This window comes from Drosophila rhopaloa, unplaced genomic scaffold, assembly GCF_018152115.1.
Source record: "Drosophila rhopaloa isolate 14029-0021.01 unplaced genomic scaffold, ASM1815211v1 contig_69, whole genome shotgun sequence".
In the NCBI taxonomy this organism is placed as follows: Eukaryota; Metazoa; Arthropoda; class Insecta; order Diptera; family Drosophilidae; genus Drosophila; species Drosophila rhopaloa.
In genome coordinates this window covers 734,150-753,375 of record NW_025335166.1, presented here as the reverse complement: position 1 = coordinate 753,375, position 19,226 = coordinate 734,150, and the positions used below count along the sequence as shown (strand labels likewise).

Below are 19,226 nucleotides of genomic sequence, written 5' to 3'. Positions count from 1 at the left end.
ACAACTGTCTGATTAATTTTCTGTTGATTCCCCCAGAACCTTATGTCCGAACTGGAGAAGCGTGAGATGCACTTTGCCACCATACTGGATCGCGGAGAGGCCTTGTTAAACCAACAGCATCCGGCCTCCAAGTGCATCGAAGCCCATCTGACCGCTCTGCAACAACAGTGGGCTTGGCTGCTGCAGCTTACTCTCTGCCTAGAGGTTCACTTAAAACACGCAACCGAGTACCATCAGTTCTTTGGCGAGATCAAGGATGCAGAGCAGTGGTTGGCTAAGCGCGACGAAATACTCAATAGCAAGTTTTCGCAATCAGACTTTGGCTTGGATCAGGGTGAAACTCTGTTGAGGGGAATGCAGGATTTGCGCGAGGAGCTAAATGCCTTCGGCGAAACAGTGGCCACACTGCAGAGAAGGGCTCAGACGGTGGTGCCTCTAAACAAGCGCCGCCAGCCGGTAAATCGTCAGGGACCCGTTCAGGCCATCTGTGCCTACAAACAGCAGGGTCAGCTGCAGATCGAAAAGGGTGAGACGGTTACCCTGCTGGACAACTCGGGACGTGTCAAATGGCGCGTGCGCACGGCCAAGGGCCAGGAGGGTCCAATCCCCGGTGCCTGCCTGCTGCTGCCGCCTCCAGACCAGGAGGCCATTGATGCCGCCGAACGTCTGAAGCGACTTTTCGATCGGTCCGTGGCTCTCTGGCAGAAAAAACATCTTCGCCTGCGCCAAAACATGATCTTCGCCACCATTCGCGTGGTTAAGGGCTGGGACTTTGACCAGTTCCTGGCCATGGGACCCGAGCAGCGTACGGCCATTCGACGTGCCCTCAACGACGATGCCGACAAATTACTAAGCGAGGGCGATCCCAACGATCCGCAGCTGCGACGCCTGCGCCGCGAAATGGACGAGGTCAATCGCTTGTTTGATGAGTTCGAGAAGCGAGCTCGCGCTGAAGGTGAGTGTGGGAGTATTCGTATTTCCATGGGATCTTGAAGGGTAGGATATAGTTTTCGCCTCGCTTTCAATTAACGGCGCTCGCCAGCTGTCCAAAACAGTTAATTGATGGAGGCTAATTGGATTTAATGCTGGGGCAAGTTTGCTTTGGTGCAAGTGGCAAGCCAGGAAGCGACTTAGTCTTGTCAAACCTAGGCAACTATGAAGAAGCTCTTTGCGAGTGTCAAAACAAGGGGTAATCTTGGCAGTTTTAAGGATATCTAACCTTAACGAGCTCTTTACTTTTTATTTATATTAATCGTCCCTTTAACATTCACAGAGGAAAGCAAGCAGGCAAGTCGCATTTTCACCGAGGAATGCATTGCCATTAAGGGCAAACTAGAAGACATGGCCCGTGAGCTGGATCAGATTATACTGGCTCCGTTACCACGGGATCTGGACTCTCTGGAGCATGTGCTCGAGATTCATGCGGATTACGAGCGCAGGCTGCAACTTTTGGAGCCGGAATTGAAGCATCTGCAAGAGACCTTCCGCACGATTGCCCTGAAGACACCTGTGCTAAAAAAGAGTCTGGACAACCTGTTGGAGCTGTGGAAAGAGCTTAACACCCAGAGCGGCCTGCACAAGGATCGCCTGAAGCTGCTCGAAGCCTCGCTGGCTGGCCTGGAGGACAATGAGCATGTGATTTCCGAGCTGGAGAACGAGCTGGCCAGGCACCAGGATCTGCCATCGACTGCTGATGGCCTGCAGCAGGTGTTCAAGAAGCTGAACCACATGCAGGATATCATCACACAGCAGCAGCCGCAGATGGACAAAATGAACGATGCTGCTGATCAGCTGGGACGCATGGGTGTGCCCACCAAGGTGTTGGGTGACCTCAAGCGCCTGCACTCGAACGTGGAGCGCCTGAATACGCGCTGGAGTGCGGTGTGCAACCAACTGGGCGAAAGGTTAGTACACTGGCGCCACCTGCTTTCCATTTGTGTGTCGCCTCATTGGCGGACACAAATGGATGTAAACCTGTCTCGCTAACACCGTGTCACTCTACTTTTTAAGAATGCGCTCATGTGAAACGGCTATCGGACTACTAAAGAATCTCCAGTCGAGCGTGCAAGTGGAGGAGTCATGGGTGGATGGCACCACGGAACGACTGTCTGCTATGCCCACCGCCACTTCGGCGTACGAACTAGACGTGAGTACAGAGACGCTGCCCCTGTAATAACTTAATTGCCTTTCCGATCAGCGATAGTTTCTAGCCCTAGATCCTTGTACAGTTTTGCACAGATTAAGCAGTCTTAGCGACCTCGCTCCGTGAGCGAGTATATATACATAGTTAATAATTGGAAACTGAAGTAGTTATTGATTTACGTCCAAAGTAGTTTGCTCCCACAGTCGTTCTTCCTACAGTTGTTCCTCCTACTTTTTGTTGCGAAAAAACCCGCCGGTGTTGGACATGTCTTAGTATTTCTATATATATATTTTTTATGTGTATTTCTGTTTTGTTTTTCGTCTTTATTCACTTTTCATTCGTTAACTGTCCCCAAAAGCTAAGAAAAAAATGTCCAGTCTGTTGAGCTTATTTTTGCAGTAGTTCTTGTCTAATCCAACAGCAATATTTGACATGTAGTTCTGGCCACCACCCACACAAGCATACCATATGTACATATATATACACAGCCCACAGACCTCCAAAAGTGGCCAAGTCGACCACCTACACAAAAATACCCATATACGTAGTCCGTAGCGATATCGCCCTGTCCCACCACACTGTTAATTAATATCAAATTTGTGTAGTAGTCTTGAAACATAACTTTTGCTATGTTTGTAGCATTGTTAGATTTGTAAGCTTCACCTATACATAGGCCGATATCAACTGATATGGGCCACCATATTTATATTTATTCACCCAGTATTCGTATTTGTAGTTGAAAACTAATTGTATATGTATTTTTGTCTAATTTTTTGTATTTTTACCGAAAAAAACTAAACTTTTTCACACAACAATCACACTATAAACCAAAAAATTATATAAAAAAAAACAATTATGTTCTAAAAATATCAAAAACCAAACAACACCGCTCGAAACCTATAGAAACTGCTCGGAGCTGCAATCGAACGAAAACCAAAAATCGAAAATGTCAACGTAACTGGAGGACGACTAATACGCGAAGCCAAGGTAAAAATTTGTATGCCTGTAGTTGTGTGATTGATCTTATGAGGGCTGGCCCATCGTAACCGTTGGCTTCATTTAAAGGGACTCCGATCGTTTATCGTACGATTCGAAGCCTAGGGCTACCCAATGTTCGGTTACGATAGGTCAGTTGGTGACTGAGTGCATCTACTGTGTCGGCCGATTGTGAATATTTCGACAACACAGCGAATTCCAACTATTTCGAAAAGAAAACACTATTTAGCATAATATACATCTTAGCTTTTTCTCTATCGACTCTTGAATATATATTTAATGCTTTTTAAACCATTTACTGGACTCAGAGCTCCAAATCTAAGTTATCTTCCGGGTAAAGGTGCGTCAATAACATTCCGGTTAAACAGAAACAGCCTGACAAACAAACTCAAACACAATCAACAAACCAATAAAACTAAACTTACAAAATAAATCAATTAAAACCATTTTTTTTCTTAAAAGTTATTTGGTATTTATTAATCAATAAAATAAAAAGCACTAAATATATCAACAAACCTTCCCTTACCTCCTGAAAAACAAACCGAATTTGTTTAACTCACAATCTTACTAACATTTAACCGAAATTAACCAACAAAACATCAATGTCAACGTGGGACCATTAAATTCGGGAGTAGATCTACGATAGTAAATGTCTACGCTTCGTGGACTGGGTGCTCGAAGCCCGTCCGTCGTTTTCGCCGCCTCGCCGGGATCTCCGGCCGCCGGACAGCGATCCGGGTACAACACAGGTTTACAGCCAACGACTGGACAACCTTAATACGAAATACGACAGATTGCTGGAACAACTGTCACAGAGGCTAAAAACTGCAATCGAAGTCAATGGCAGCGATGGTCTGGTGAGTAATCCAGGTGACCCCAAAACCCTTTGAAAGGATCTTTGCGAGGTGACGTCAGCGCCTAATTTGTATTTCCCTCGTTGGCTGGGGTTAGGCTCAGAGTATTCAATTGTGTCGTAATCTTTAAGCGGGGTTCAAGTTCAGCAAACGAGTTTTATGCGTTTCGTTATCTACAGACAAGTCAAGTCAAGCTTTTAAATGCAAATACTATGCGATCATCAAGACCGCCGTTTGTTTGCTCTGTCAATTGATGCAGTAACTTGATAGATGCTTCAAATATATTTATTTATATAAATATTGCATTATTTCAGGAGTTTGAACGATGAACAATTTTATAAGCCTGACCAATTAGGCAAATTGAATACAGAGACTCGAAATTAAAAATGACGAATTCTATGAATGTTAATAAGGTCGGATTTGTTCCTATATACTTGAATTCATTGCCAGGGGACATCATTAAAGTCTTTGTCGCCACTCTGTTTATTTTTGTTTTTCGTCTCCTCTTTGTTAAGCAATTTTTGTTTAACTGGTTTAAGATTTATTTATTTTCCATTTGGAAGAAATTCAATTAAACATTTTATAACCGACCAAATTTTTGAAAGCTGTTTAAATACGTTCTTTTAAATATTTAGCTGATTAGTGATTGCCTATATTTCACATAAATAAACGTTCGCTTCCTTGATATCTACTAGATTTGTTTGTATTTGATGAGATCTAATATTTTAAGTAATATCTCCATTACTACTAAACTGAGAAAATATAATTCAAATAAACAAATTAGTTTTTCAAAATATTAAAAACAACATATTTTTTTCCAAAAGTTAAAAAAAAGTACCGTATTTGCCAATAGGAGGTGTATTAAAATCAAAAAAACACGTCATGTAATTTTGTAGTAAAATGTCTCTTCTGTAAAATTTTCTTTAATTTAGCTTAAAGTATATATTTTTTGTGTAGTTATTTAATTCAAAGCCGAAATTGTTGCTTAGATAGATCCCAATCGAGGCTTTTCGAAGGTGTTGCCTTCGCCTCGAGTGTTGAAGTGACATCATAACTGCTCCATTACCACTTCGCCTTCAACCTAACTTGATATGCATAGCAGGGGCGGACGTACGATCTCTGCTGGCTTAACTAGACTGAAAAGCGAAAAAAATTTTTTTACTTAGAAGATTAGATGGCGGCACAAACTGGTTTTCTCTTTTCTTCTAATACTTGGTTCACTACTTCCATGTATTGTTTTCAACATTAATTGGAGCCAACTCCGCTATTCCCTTCCCATGCCCATATTTTTATTTTTCAGGTTATTGTAAATAGATTGTTTTTTTGGCGCAACAGCTGGGGCATGCTCTTTAAAAACTATTCGGCATTTGGAAGCTCTCTCCCTGGCACTTGTTTCTCTGCATCTTTAAAAGCTCGCTCTTTACTTGCTAAACTGATTTACTCGGTGGCACTGTCTCATTCAGTTCCGAAAGCGACTTGATTGTGTAACGTCGCATAGCGCTTTGTGTGCCGTCTTGCTGCCGGTGAACGAAATTCAACAAAGGCCAAAACCTTTGAAACTTCTGGTTTTGTTGGCAACCAAAGTCTATGGAATTTGAATTCGAATCGAGCGTGTAATTATGAGTGAATAGATGTGATAAATAAATAGGCAAACAACTTCTCAAAGACAGAATGTTGCTAATATGCCGCATGGGCAGACATGATGTCACTTATACGGTCAAATAGAAAGTGTTTCCGTCGCAGTCCCGATGCCTTAAATTTCAATTAAATGCGAACCGCGTCGCATTGGTCAACTTTTTTTGTTGATAGGAATTTAAATTCGCCGCCGCCTCACCACGTTCCAATTAGTGCCGCAGAAAGTTATATTTATTATAGCCCGAAATGAAGTCACGCGAGTGCTTTGCAACCAATAAAATATAACATCATCGCAAACAAAAGAGTATAAAAACAAAAATACAAAACATACATTATTGCAAGAATCGGAATGTTGATATTTTCGGCAGTCTGTTTTGTGTCATTGAAAGGGCCCACACAAAAAGCAAGAAAACAATCTAAGACTTAAATTTGGAAGTGAGTCAGCGAGCTTGGAACATTACGAATTGCAAAAATGCATTAAAAACTACAACTGAAAAAATGTGGAAACTCTGTTGCTTCATTATTTCAGTGACTAGCTAGAATTTTGAAGTCCTATTAATAACCGTGATCGCGGAAGTGTCAGAGCTGACGCTAATCTTATCTATGAGGTGCAATCCATTAGATTCGATTTGATGCGACTTGATTCTCAGGAAACACAACAGTGATTTATCGATTAAACTAGCTCCTGTCTGCCTGCTTTAAATTTTTATATATATATTTTTAGCAGCATTTTAATGAAAGCGAACGTTTCGGGGTCTTTGCCTCCACTAAAGCAAAATAAAGGTGCCTATTTTTGTGATGCCGCATAGGCGAGGTCCAATTGCAGGCTGCATGCAGTTCGCTCTCTTTAAAGCTCTTTCTCTCTACTTTGTGCTTTCTTACCCCTATTTAAAGCCGGCATAACGTAGCGTATTACTCTTGTTATCAGTGTCAAGTGCATCACAGTCGATTAAGGCCAATAATCGGTTTAATCTTATAAAAACTTGAACAAGAAATCATTGAGAAATATATTTTGTTTTAGCTTAGCTTTAATTTTTGTTGTACGGGCTCTCGACAAACTTGTTCCATTTATAATCAAATATTCGCCCCTCTGATGACATCATTGTTCTCGTACTCGTATATAATGTCTAAATGTGTGTCTGTGTATGTTTTTTTGTTTCGTTATTTATAATTTTTTTTTTTTGCTTTTACCAACTCTAGGGCAACCTTGAAAAGCCGCAGCAGCAAAAAGAGATTAGTTGTTTATTTTAAAAATTCAAATCAAAAAACTTGATTACTTTTGTGGAGTCGCTATTTAATGACTTCATCTGCAGCCCTCTTATAATTGTTTAGATGACGTCAATGCAATTTAAAGTTAAGTCTACGACCTGCAGCAATATATCAGACATTTGCAATTACTGCCTCTACCAGATGCCCGATAAAATTCACTCCGGATACCAATGCAACCAAAGAACTCTTTCCGGGAAATTATCCGTTTTATATATGATTATTGTTGCCTCTTGAAAGAGTTTGAACTACATATTTGCAGAGCGATTGAGGCCTTCTCCCTGTATAGCGTCATTTCTATTTTTATAAAGGCTTTGGATTTGCTTTTTGTGTTTTTGTTTTTTTCCGTTTGCCTTTACTATATGTGTTTATTGTGCTTCGGTTCGGGGCTGATAATAATGAATCCCTGTGTGTGGGGCGGAGGACCTGTGAACCGATTAAGTGAAAAAAAAAGAAAAGTATAGAAAAGACCGGTTGACAACTTAAGTCCAATGACGACTATCGTGAACCGTTGTTTCATAGCTTCAGATACTCTTCAACTTTTTTTAGTGGCGTTATTACCGTCTTTTATCTCGCGGCCATATTAAATTACTCCCACACCTGACATAAACATTCCCGGGCAATATCAAAGAGACGCGTCTATCTAAAAACCGTAGCTCGTAAATCTCTTTTTAATTTAATTTATAAATCACAATTAAATTTCGCGCAGTGCATTCAAGAAGCCCCTAGTCCAACGAAACAAATCCCAATTGCTGACTATGACTTTGTTGAACTGAACCAAACGAAAGCCTTAGACATGCCTCAGCATAGATCAGGTCTCAAGGCGACCAAATCCAAAGCCCAAACCACGACTGTCCAAGTGGCAGAGGAAAGTGACTACGACTTTGCATTCGAGTTTCAGGTAATACTCCATCTATCCTCCCTCCTTCCTGCTGCCCGCCTCGCAAAGTCTCCAACGGCTCAAATATACCATCACATTTGTAGACTTTTACTAACCGAAATCGCTTTCGTTTGCCATTTAGCAATACGCTGAGAGTCTACAGAAACCGCTCAAGACCTTTAGGGTTGACTTCAGTGCGGGCAGTGTGCCAACTGGCGATGGCTACACTGCGCGCCAAGAGGATCTCTACACCACTACCTACAGCACCACACAGTGAGTAAATCTAAAATCAAACTTCACTTATGAAAAATGCATCAAAACCATAAATATTTTCCAAATGCAGATGAAGATGATTTTTTATTTGGAAAAGTTTTTTAAAAGTTTGAAATTCACATATTTCTTTAAGTTATTTGTTTATTAAACTTACTGTTATGAAGAGTTAAATTATTTTTTAAAACTTAACACTTCATGTGTTATTTCGAGTGTAGATTAAAATATTTCATATCGAAACTAAAATAAATTCTAAGGAATTCATGACTAGAGTGATGTTTGACTACCATTAATTTAAAAAATTTTATGAATTCCCGAATGACTAATTGGCTACAAATGGTTTTTGCAGATTCAGCTCAACGAAGACAACGAAAAGCTCTACAAAGAGCGTCTACAATAGCGATGACTTGGATACCGCTAGTCTGGAGGGTAGCACCATTAAAGTGCCCCAGTCGCAGATCCAATTCAACGAAATCCGCACGCTCAAGCGATCCCAACAGCTGGGCGGCCAATCTGTGCTGGATATAGCCGGAATTCGTGACCCACGTACGGGTCGCGTTTTGACCATCGGCGAGGCCATTCAGTTACGCATCCTGGACGTGCGTACTGGCGAGATGTTAGTGGGTGACCGTCGCATCACACTGGATCAGGCGGCCGACCAAAGTCTGATTGATGCTCAGCTGACCAGGCAACTGCTTCAGCCCGGTGCCGGGCGAGATGAGAGCGGGCGGGAGCTGTCGCTGCTGGAGGTTATTCAGCGTGTGATTAGCGAAGCGGAATCCGGTTACGAGACGGCCGAAAAGCGGATCAAGGTAAACAATACGATATCCGTAGAACAAAGTTCTGGAGAACTCAGTTCTCCCGAGAACCCGCGAAACATTGCCGACGCCATTACTGCGGGGAGTGTGGACACCAAGACTGGCCTATATCGTGTCAAATCGGGCCAGACGATCAGCCTGGCGGAGGCCTACGAGCGGGGCTACCTTATTCGGCACGAGTCGGTGACAATCAAATCGAATGCGCTGTGCCTTAGCGATGCGATTGCGCATGGCCTGGTCGATAGTGCCGGCTGGATAGCGGATCGTAACTCCGGCGACAAGTTCCGGCTGGACTCCGCCATTGCCAATCAGCTAATTGACGCGAATGTGCGTGAAGTGGTGGACGCGAAACGCGATACGAAGATCACACTGCAGGAGGCACTGCAGTCGGGCGTCCTAAATGCCAAAACGGGTCGGTACCTGAACGAGGTGACCAAGGAAAAGCTCACTTTCGCGGAGGCGCGCAACCGTCAGTTAATCGTTAAACCGTACACGCTGAAGGATATCTGCGACCTGAACCTGCTCGACAAGCAGGCACAGATCACGAGTCCAATGCGACGCGAGAAACTTACCATCATGCAGGCCATGGAAGCCGGTGTGCTGGACGGGAATCTGCTCAAGTGCATCACCAAGCGAAAGGGTGAATTGGTCACTCTTCAAGAGGCCATTGCCGACGGTATCGTACTGCCGGCGGAGTGCAAGTACCGCGATTTTATGACCGGCGAACTAATTAACATTCCGGAGGCGGTAGAACGCGGTCTGATCAGCTCGGTCACTCAGCGTTCTATCTTCGACATTGACGGGTTCAAGGATCTGAGAAGCAATGACTATGTAAGCTTTAATGTGGCCCTTTCACGTGACCTTTTGCGTCGCAAAAGCACGGGCTTTGCCTTAGAGACAGGTAGGGATAGTCTGGTGCCACTGGAGGTGGCCGTAAGTGAGGGTTTGGTGCGCCAAGAGGTGTACGAGATGTTCAGCCGTGGTATCGGGGTTCACAATGCCAGTGGCAATGAACTTAGTGTCTTTGATTTGGTCTATCACAATCTGATTGACCCTAAGACGGGATACCTCTTGGATCCCAAGACTCAAGAGACAGTACCCCTGGATACCGCCATCGAGCGAAAGTTTATTACTCCGGAGGGTGCTCTTCTCCTGAGTAGTTTGCTTAACATTACTTTAACCACAGAGACGGTGACGAGGACGATCAATCGATATGTGACAATCAGGGCCGGTTCCCAGGAGCCAGGCAACAGTGTGCTGCTCACCTTTACGGAGGCAGTGCGTCAAGGTTTCATCGACGAGGAAAGGCAGCTTTTCAAGGATCCAAAAACAGGCAATATTTACTCAGTACAGCAGGCTCTTAACTACGGTTTGTTAGTTCCCGACAGCAACCAAACTGTGCCGGAGCCAACGAATAGGAAGAAGACAAAGTCCACGATCACCATTGTGACGAAGCAGATCATACCAGAAGCAGAGCCCATTAAGCTTAATACTCAGCACACTAAGTACGTAGAGAAATCGGTGGAGATTCCCATTTCCCAAGAACTAGTTAAACCCCAGCGTGTGGTCTCCGACTTTATAAACATGGAAAAGAGCAGGTATATCGAACAGAATGTGACGGAGCGTCAAATCATGGAACTACCTCCAGGAGGTTGGCGATTAAAGGACGCCATCGAGCAGCGGCTGTTTAACCCGGATACGGGAGTGTTCCATGTGCAAGGCTCGGATCGTTTAGTCAACTTTGAGGAATGCATCAACAAACAGATCATCAACAACCTTTCGGTTTCAGTAATTGATCCCAGCTCCGGAGATAAGATCTCAGTGCAGTCAGCCTTCGAACGTAATATTATAGACAGTTATGGAAACTATACCAATAGCAGAAAACAAGTGCAGGGCATGCGCAATGCTATTGACGAGAGCAAGATTATCCTGGAGACGGTGCCGGCTACGAGAGGTTCCAGTCAAAAGACAATTCTTCGCATCACTAGGGTAAACAACATGCCGGATGTGTTGGAGGTTTCTACACCTCTAAAGGATGCCCCACCCAAGTTTCTAGAGGTACTTACCTGCCAGCGAGAGCTCGCCTCTCCAGAGCCACTGCAAATTGCCCCCGGCGCCATTTACGATCCGTCCACAGCTCTGGTTATCTTCACACAAACCGGAGAGACTGAGAACATTTTTGATGCCGCTCGCCAGGGTCTGATAGACGAACAGTTAATCAAGATCGTGGATCCCACAACTAAGAAATCCATTTCCATAACTGAGGCGATAGCGCGTTCTATTTACGATCCCAAAACCGCTACAATTCTCGATTCCGAGGGTCAGCCTGTTGACCTAATCACAGCCACCAAACTGGGTCTACTTAGTGTAGTGGGTGCCCCATTGGTTGCCGCCGAAGGAGCCCTGAGAACAGTGCGCTTCGTGACCGATCCACGGACCGGTGAACAAATCCCAGTGGAAGTGGCCTACGAGCGAGGAATTGTATCACGCGATCAGCTGCAACGCGGACACTCCTTTGACAGTGAACCAATAACGGTCGAGGAAAAGGTGGTGGTGCTGCAGAGGATGCGCAAGATCATTCTCAAGCCGAAGGATGCCGTGCGCAAAAGAATCATTGATGAAGATACCTGTGAGATTCTCGAAAACACTGAAAATTTTACCAATAACGGCGAGGTGGTCAATATCAGCGAGGCCCTAAACATAGGTCTTATTGATGGACGTCGTGGTCATATCATTGACCCCCAAAGCAATCAAGTGCTGAATTTCGAGCAAGCTGTCAAACAGAATATTCTCGATCCTGAACAGACCAACCATATTCTCATGCCACTGGCCAAGAGCTTATCTGTGCCACGGCTGGCAGCTCAAGGATTAATTGATCCGCAAGGCCAGACTATTATTCATCCAGAGAGTGGATATCCTTTGAGCATCCATGAGGCAATCGTATGCGAGGTTTTAGATCCGCATTCGAAACTGCATAGGCCAGAGAAGTGTACGCTAGAAGAGGCGATCACAAAGGGTATCGTCAACGCTGATGATTCCACATTTAGCTACAAGAATAAGATCATTAACATCACCGAAGCCATAGAGGCAAATCTATTCGATCCAACTTACGATCAGAAAAAGTCTAAGGTAGAAATTCCGCCGGTGGGCATGATATTTCCAGTAGCTGTCGAGAAGAGCCTTGTGGAGCCGTCAAAGCGTGTAATCCTGCATCCAAGTTCGCAAAAAGCACTGCCCATTAAGCAAGCTATCGATGAGAACTTTATCATGTCCATTCCCTATTCACCCAAGCCAGATGCTATAGACGTAGTAACTGCAATGGAGCGAGATCTCATCGATGTGGCTGCCCAAACTATAACGGTCCCAAACACAGGGGAACGTGTGCCCCTGCGGCAAGCCATGGAGATGGGTGTTCTGGTGGTTAAGAATCTCGCCGAATTTGTTGTGACCCAGCGACCTACCCCCAACACAGAGATCATGGAGACACTCCGTGCCGTTCACACGGTGACCACCAAGACTATTGAACTTATGCAAGGCTATGTTCTAATCTCTAATAACGAGGTTCAGAACGTTAGCACCGGCGAAGTATGCAGCTTGGAAGAGGCTAAAGAACTGGGAATCCTTCGAGAAGAATCCACAACTCGAGAGACCAAGGCGGCGGCGGGAGATAGTCCAGAATCGATTGCCACTCTGGCTAGTGATCAAACTTTGGTAGTGGAGGAGCGCACACAGACTGTGGTGGTCAGTTCGGACACCCGCAAGCAAGAGATGCAAGTAGTCAGTACCACACAATCTACGAAGGAAATACCCATTGCAAATTTAAATGAAGCCGAAATAAAGGGCAGCAAAGAGCCTTCAAAGGCGTTGCAGAATGTAAAAGATGCCGCTAAATTGGGGGCACTAGGAGTAATAGGAGCTCCTGTACTGGCCGGAAGTGCTATTGTGAGTGGCGTCAAAAGTCTCATTAAGTCTGTAAAAAGCTCCTCGGAAGATGCCAAGATCACTGTACAACCAGGACAACCTCAAATAAGCTCCATTAACCAGGAGAGTCCAAATGTGCCACAGCCGAAACAAGTGCCAAGAGATGTTGATAATCTCTTTAACAAAACGGAAAACTTTATAAGCTCAACAACTGCCAACTTTATAGCCAACGAAAATCAGCAGCAGGAGCCCAAACAGCTGTCACGAGAGGAAGTGCAAGCTTCTGTAGATGAATCAACAAGGCCTTTGCACACTTCAACAGTCACAACAATAACTACCTCAAAGACGGTAACAGAGTCTGGTAATATAGAGCCAGTTGTGATGGAGGTCATCACGACCAGCACCACTGATGAGAAAAATCCAGTTTTTGAACAAGTCACTGAGAAGTCCAATAACGTGTCAGAAGATAAAACAGAAGATTTCAAAGAAACAGAGACTATTAACACAGATTCATCTAAGGAGATTGATTCTATGCTTGAAAGGAAGGAACTAACTTCTGAAGAGCCAGCTAAGAACGAGTCGTCGTCACAAGACAGTAACATTGAGACCATCCCCATACCCGCTGAAAAAGAAGCAACTTTCAAGCCAGTTGAAAAGGACTCGACGGCGGCTAAGGAAGAGAAAAATTCGGAGCCATCACAGAGCGCACAACCAACCACTCAAAAGGAAGCCACCACACATTTTGAACCCACTACAAAACCAGAACCGACACCAAGAGCCGGTAAGGAAAAACATATTCTAGAAATCGAACCTCCCTTTACAGCACCATTGGCTCCTTTTGTGAATCCAGTATCCGAGACCACGAGCACAAACATTATAACTGAAATTGAGAAACCTATTTCAAATTCGCAATCTATTACAACCATTACAACTTTAAAAACAATAGAAGAACCACCATCGATCGAGGAAGTGACTGTGATTAGCAAATCTGAGCCTGAGAAGATTATTAATGCGCAAGTTACGGAATCTAACGTTCAAGAACCTACTGAAGTGAATAAACCAAGTGAGAACACTGATGATTCTCGTAAGCAAAGCAGTACAATATCACTGAATGAAATGGTTGATACTGCCGAAGAGCCCACTATAACTGTATCTACAGTCACAACAACTACTATCACCACAACAACAACAACCAGTGAGGAATGCCAGCCACAGAAGATTATAGTCACAGAACAGGAAACGCTGGCGGAGGAGCCTACTGAACCTACTGAGTCAATACATACAACCGACGTTGAGAAAATCTTGCCTAAAGAGATTATTGACACTGTGAAGGAAATTCTTGTGGAGGAGCAAGTGCATCCTATTCCAACTCATTCTGAAAAACAAAAAGAAGTGACCACTAACACATCTACCATCAGTGAAAAGATACCCCCAAAACCGGATGATCTCGAGCAAATTGTTCAACCACAACCTGCTTCGGACAAACATCAATCACTTGTTGATTTTATTAAGCTGGAAAAACAGCCTCAGTCAGCGGGCGGAAGTGGTAGTAAAATCTTGCAGAATGTTAAGGATGCGGCCAAGTTAGGCGCACTAGCCATAGTAGGAGCACCAGTCCTTGCTGGCAAAGCTTTGGTTGATTCCCTGACCCAAGAGAATACACTCAAACCAGAACAATACCTAACTAAAGTAAGGAGCAATACAGTGGAAGAACTGCCGACAGAGGATATCTCTACTAGCACCACCACATTAATCACTAAAACCAGCACCATAACGACATTAATTGTTGAGGGCACTCCCGAAGATGAGGACCGCGACATAATGGAAATGCCCGCTCAATCGGTAGAAACAATTATCAAACGAGAAGTGCCTAGGACCCTGCCAATTGGTGATGCCATTTCCCAGAAACTAATTAGCCCTGATGAGTGCCAGGTAATTGTGGATGGAGAACAACAACCGCATACTGTTTCTATGTTGCTCAAAGAGGAGCAATTAAGTCCATTAGACGAAGTGCAAATCATTGACGAAAAGCTGATTGTACTACAACAGGTCTCCTACTTGGTGGACGTGGACACTGAACTAACACCTGAGAATCTGAGTCAGCTTAACATTTACGATTCTGAGAATCAGTACTTTATTGACCCAAGCACTGGTCAAAAGGTCTCCTTTCATACGCTGGTATTTGACATGAACATTTTCAACCCGGAAACCATTTTAGTGAAGAATTTTAGTAACGGCAATTACGAGACTCTTACAACAGCTCTGGAGCGTCCACTGTTGGACAGGCACACAGGTCACATGGTCGATCCCAAAACTGGAAAGAAAATTTCATTCTTTGAGTGCATTGCACGCCAGTGGATTATCCGGGCCAATCCCGTGGAGCAACATCCATCGGGCATTGAGAACGTGACAATAGACACACAGACCGGACAGGTGGTGCTTGACGATGGTCGGGTTTGTTCCATTGTTGAGGCCATTAACAGTGGCAAGCTGGACATCCAGTCGATTTCGGTGCGCGACCCGGTTAGCGGTGAGGTGATTCCACTGCGTATGGCAATTGAGTTGGGAGTGGTCGATATGCAGGCGGGAACGGTAATAGACATCCAGACGCTCAAGGAGATCCCAATGGAGTTAGCCTTCCAGCTGGGCTTCCTAGTCGCCGGTGCACGAAAACCCATCTCTCTGGAGGCCGCCGTACGCAAGGGTCTTTACGATCCTGAGACGGGCAAACTCTTTGACTCCGAGAGTCAGAATCAGGTCGATGTGCAAAAGTCCATTGAGATTGGGTTAGTGGACCCCAAGATTTCCTTAATTGTAGATATGGTTACCAACAAGGAAGTCAAGCTGGATTGCGCCATCGAAGATGATTTGGTGTTGCCCGCCACGGGTCAAATTAAGGACAACAAGAACAACACTCTGGTGCCCTTCGACGTGGGTGTACAGCAACGTCTGTTGAAGACTGACAGCGTAACTTGGAGCCTGCCGGAGTTGCTGCAGCGTGAATATTACACGCCCAGCACTGGCAAGGTGCTTAATCCCGTCACCGGTGAGGAGATCCTCCTTCAGCAAGCCATCGAAATGGGTTTTGTGGAACTTGACACGACCCTGGTCAAGGACGCCGATCATGACAAAATTTTGCCGGGGAAAGAGGCGGCCAAGGTAGGTCTGCTGGACACCGTACGAGGCACGCTAAGCTCACCCAACATCAGTCTCGACGAGGCCTTCGTCAAGGGCTATCTGATTAGCACCAAGAAGCCGTTGTCCCTGGTCGATTGTCTGCTGCGTGGTCTCTACGATCCTTTGACAGCCAAGTTCACCATCGACGACAAGCAGTTGGACCTGAAGTCTGCCCTTTCCCAAAAGCTCCTAAACCCCGAAGAGCTGGTGTTGCTCGATCCGAAGACAGAGTCAATAATTTCCATTACCGAAGCGATAACCAAGGGCTATCTCGATCCGACGGCCGGATATGTCATTAATCCGTATACTTCCACTAAGTTGTCCCTCCACGAAGCTCTGGAGAATCGCATTTTCATTCCGCCAAAGCGCAAGCGTAGTCTGCCGGATGCTGTGTACCGCGGTCTTTACGATCCAAAAACGGGTCAGTTCAGCAACACAATGACCCGCGAGAAGCTCACAACTGAACGTGCCATTCGTAGGGGCATACTCGATCCCGATTCGACGGTCGTCAATGTGGGTTCTAACATCATCATTCCATTTGGGGTGGCCACCGAGACGGGAATCGTGGACAGTAGACAGGGTACGGTGAGGGATACCGACGACAATTCCATTGACTTCAAGGATGCTTTCGATCGGGGTGTTTTAATCGAAGTCAAGAAACCTCTGCGCCTTATTGAAGCTGTTGTGAAGAATGTTTACGACGAGGTGGATGGACACTTTGTAGATCCCAAGTCGGGTGAGAAACTAAACTTTACTGAGGCCTTGAACACAAACTTACTAGACGAACACAGTGTACAGATAAGGGACTTTAAGACGGGTCTATACAAGCAACTCAATTTAACACACGCCAAAGATACCGGAATCATTGATGGCCAGAACTCCAAGCTGCTATATAACAATCAGACAATGACTCTCAAGCATGCCTTTGATATTGGAATATTAATGGATGTCAATGCGCCTATCAGCATTCAGCGAGCTATACATCAGGGACTTTTTGACGACAAGACCGGCAAGCTGAGCGATCCCAGAACTGGTCGCCAGATCACCCTTCTTGAGGGCATGCGCAGTTTTGTTATCAACCCTCACCTGCCGTGCTACTTTGATGAGCAGACGGAGCAGATGTATACGTTAAGCGAGACCTGTCGCAATGGAATTATCAACAGGAGAGAGGGTGTCTTCCGGGAGCCGGGCAGCAACAGTTTTGTTCCGCTGGGTGAGGCCTTAAGTCTAGGTCTAATTGTGGATATTGAGAATGCCAGCTTTGGTCTGTATGAACTTTTATCAATGAACTTCTATGACATTCTCACACGCAAGGTTTTGCACCCGGTAACAAATCGCAAGCTTAATTTGAACGAAGCGTGCGTGGAGGATGTGGTTAGCTTATCTTCTAGTTTGGTTAAACACCACGACACTGGCAAGTATATGCGTTTGGCCAATGCTATTAAGGAGCAGGTCATCAATGACTCTCGGGGCTGTTATAATCTGGGGAGCGAACAGATAGATCTGCAGTCAGCTAGGGCCAGGGGCTTAATTGTCTCCAATCGTCGCCTTCTCAGCCTTGAACTTGTCTTGCGTCAGCAGCTTTATCGACCCGAAACGGGTAAGTTTTGTGATCCAACCACCGGAGAATATCTCGACCTGATTGAAGCTATTCACTCGGGCTTCATAGATCCCGCGACGACCGCATTTAAGAACCAGCTTACCGGTAAAGAGCTGCCGCTAGCTGAAGCTATTGAGAACGGGGATATAGATGTGAGCAAGGGTAGGGTATTCGATCCGAAGTCTAAGTCAGCTTACAACTACGACGTGGCACTCTCGCGGGGTCTTCTGGTAACTATTATTCGGCCACTGAGCGATCGCAACGATGTAGTGCGTCGGCAGGATAGCGTTGAATTATTGGGACAAACACCTGTCAGCGTTGTGATCAGCAAGCCGCGAGAAATGTCTCTCGAGGAGGCCATTCGTTACAATATAATTGATTCCAAGAGCGCGGTCGTTCGTGATTTCGATAACTTTAAGTTCCTCCCTTACTCGGTAGCCGTGGAACGCGGTCTCGTGGACACCACCAAGCGTACACTCGTGGATCCGAAAGCCCTATACTTTGCCTTCGATCCTACTTTAATCGTTTACGTTCACGAACCGGTCACCTTTGATCAGGCAGCCGAGTCCAAGTGTCTGGACTTGCAGACTGGAATGCTGACCTTTGTGCCAGCGTGTGGACCTGAATCCGCACCAGCTAGCGACGACAGCGCAACCGATTCGCTGACTGTCACCGAAACGGCCAAGGTATACACGCTTAAGGAGGCCGCCGGTGCGGGCGTTGTGGATCCCGACTCTGCGCTAGTCAAAGATCTGGCCAAAGCCAAGCTGGTACATTTGCCGGAAGCATTCCGTAAGGGATTAATGGATGCCAATAAGGCGAACGTACTGAATACCCAGACCTCAAAGCTCTGCACCCTTCAAGAGGCCTACGAGAGCGGCCTTATATGCACTCCCAAGCGCTCATTTGGCTTGCTAGAAGCCATCACTTTCAACCTTTACAACCCGACCAATGGCTGCTTAGTTGACCCCTTCCAAATGCATCCCGACATCATTCGGCGCCGAAAATTTACGCTGGCCGAGGCCATTGGCTCGGGTCTGGTGGATCCGTCATCGACGGTAGTGCGTGACCCTAGCAGTGGGGTTATTATCCCACTGACGGCTGCCATCAGCAGCGGGCTTATCGATGCCATAGAGGGCCGCCTGATCGACGCCAACGAGCCCAAGAACAACATCGACCTGGTGAAAGCGGCCGATAAGGGTCTGCTCCTGCCGGCAGAACAGAGGGTAAGTCTCAGTCCACATCAGGTGCACTTTTTTAATTTCAATCAACACCGATATCAAATCCGAAATCGCGAATGCAAGAAATTACAGAATTACTGCAAGAAATTACAGCTAAATTACTATAATTATAAATTTAAAGCTTTGTTCGTGGCATGTTTGGTATATACTCTACTATCGATATTGATTATATGATTTCGATTTTGTTAAGACGTTTTGATCAGTGCGCTCTTGTTCTATCTCTTCTCTTTATTTTTGTCTCTACTTAAATCTCAAACTCTATCTCATCAGACTAACCCAGATGTGAGCTTTCCACAAAGAAAAAAAAACTCAGCAATTTCACGTTGCAAATCATATTTATTTTTATTTTGCAAATCTCTTATATTGCAGCGCATGGCATACAGTTTTATGTTCTATATAAAGATTTTTCGCTGTGATCGCTTAAA

At 45.1% G+C, this 19,226-nt stretch overlaps 1 protein-coding gene across 50 annotated transcripts in view; it reads left to right on the top strand.

The window, feature by feature from the left end:
• LOC108048432 (microtubule-actin cross-linking factor 1) overlaps nucleotides 1-19,226 on the top strand; it is a 71,034-nt gene that overhangs the window by 31,672 nt on the left and 20,136 nt on the right. For 45 of the 50 annotated variants that reach the window (XR_001769486.2, XR_006417765.1, XM_017129087.2 and 42 more), the window contains 7 exons: nucleotides 37-955; nucleotides 1,274-1,904; nucleotides 2,011-2,146; nucleotides 3,047-3,130; nucleotides 3,775-3,996; nucleotides 7,917-8,047; nucleotides 8,394-18,786. Coding sequence is in view for 48 of the 50 variants with exons in the window: in XM_017129087.2 (XP_016984576.2) it covers nucleotides 37-955; nucleotides 1,274-1,904; nucleotides 2,011-2,146; nucleotides 3,047-3,130; nucleotides 3,775-3,996; nucleotides 7,917-8,047; nucleotides 8,394-18,786 (12,516 nt within the window). In the remaining 2 variants the exon portion in view is untranslated. Of the gene's footprint in view, nucleotides 1-36; nucleotides 956-1,273; nucleotides 1,905-2,010; nucleotides 2,147-3,046; nucleotides 3,131-3,774; nucleotides 3,997-7,603; nucleotides 7,796-7,916; nucleotides 8,048-8,393; nucleotides 18,787-19,226 lie in introns of all 50 variants that reach the window. The other 5 variants (XM_017129088.2, XM_017129090.2, XM_044461772.1 and 2 more) reach the window with 3 other exon arrangements.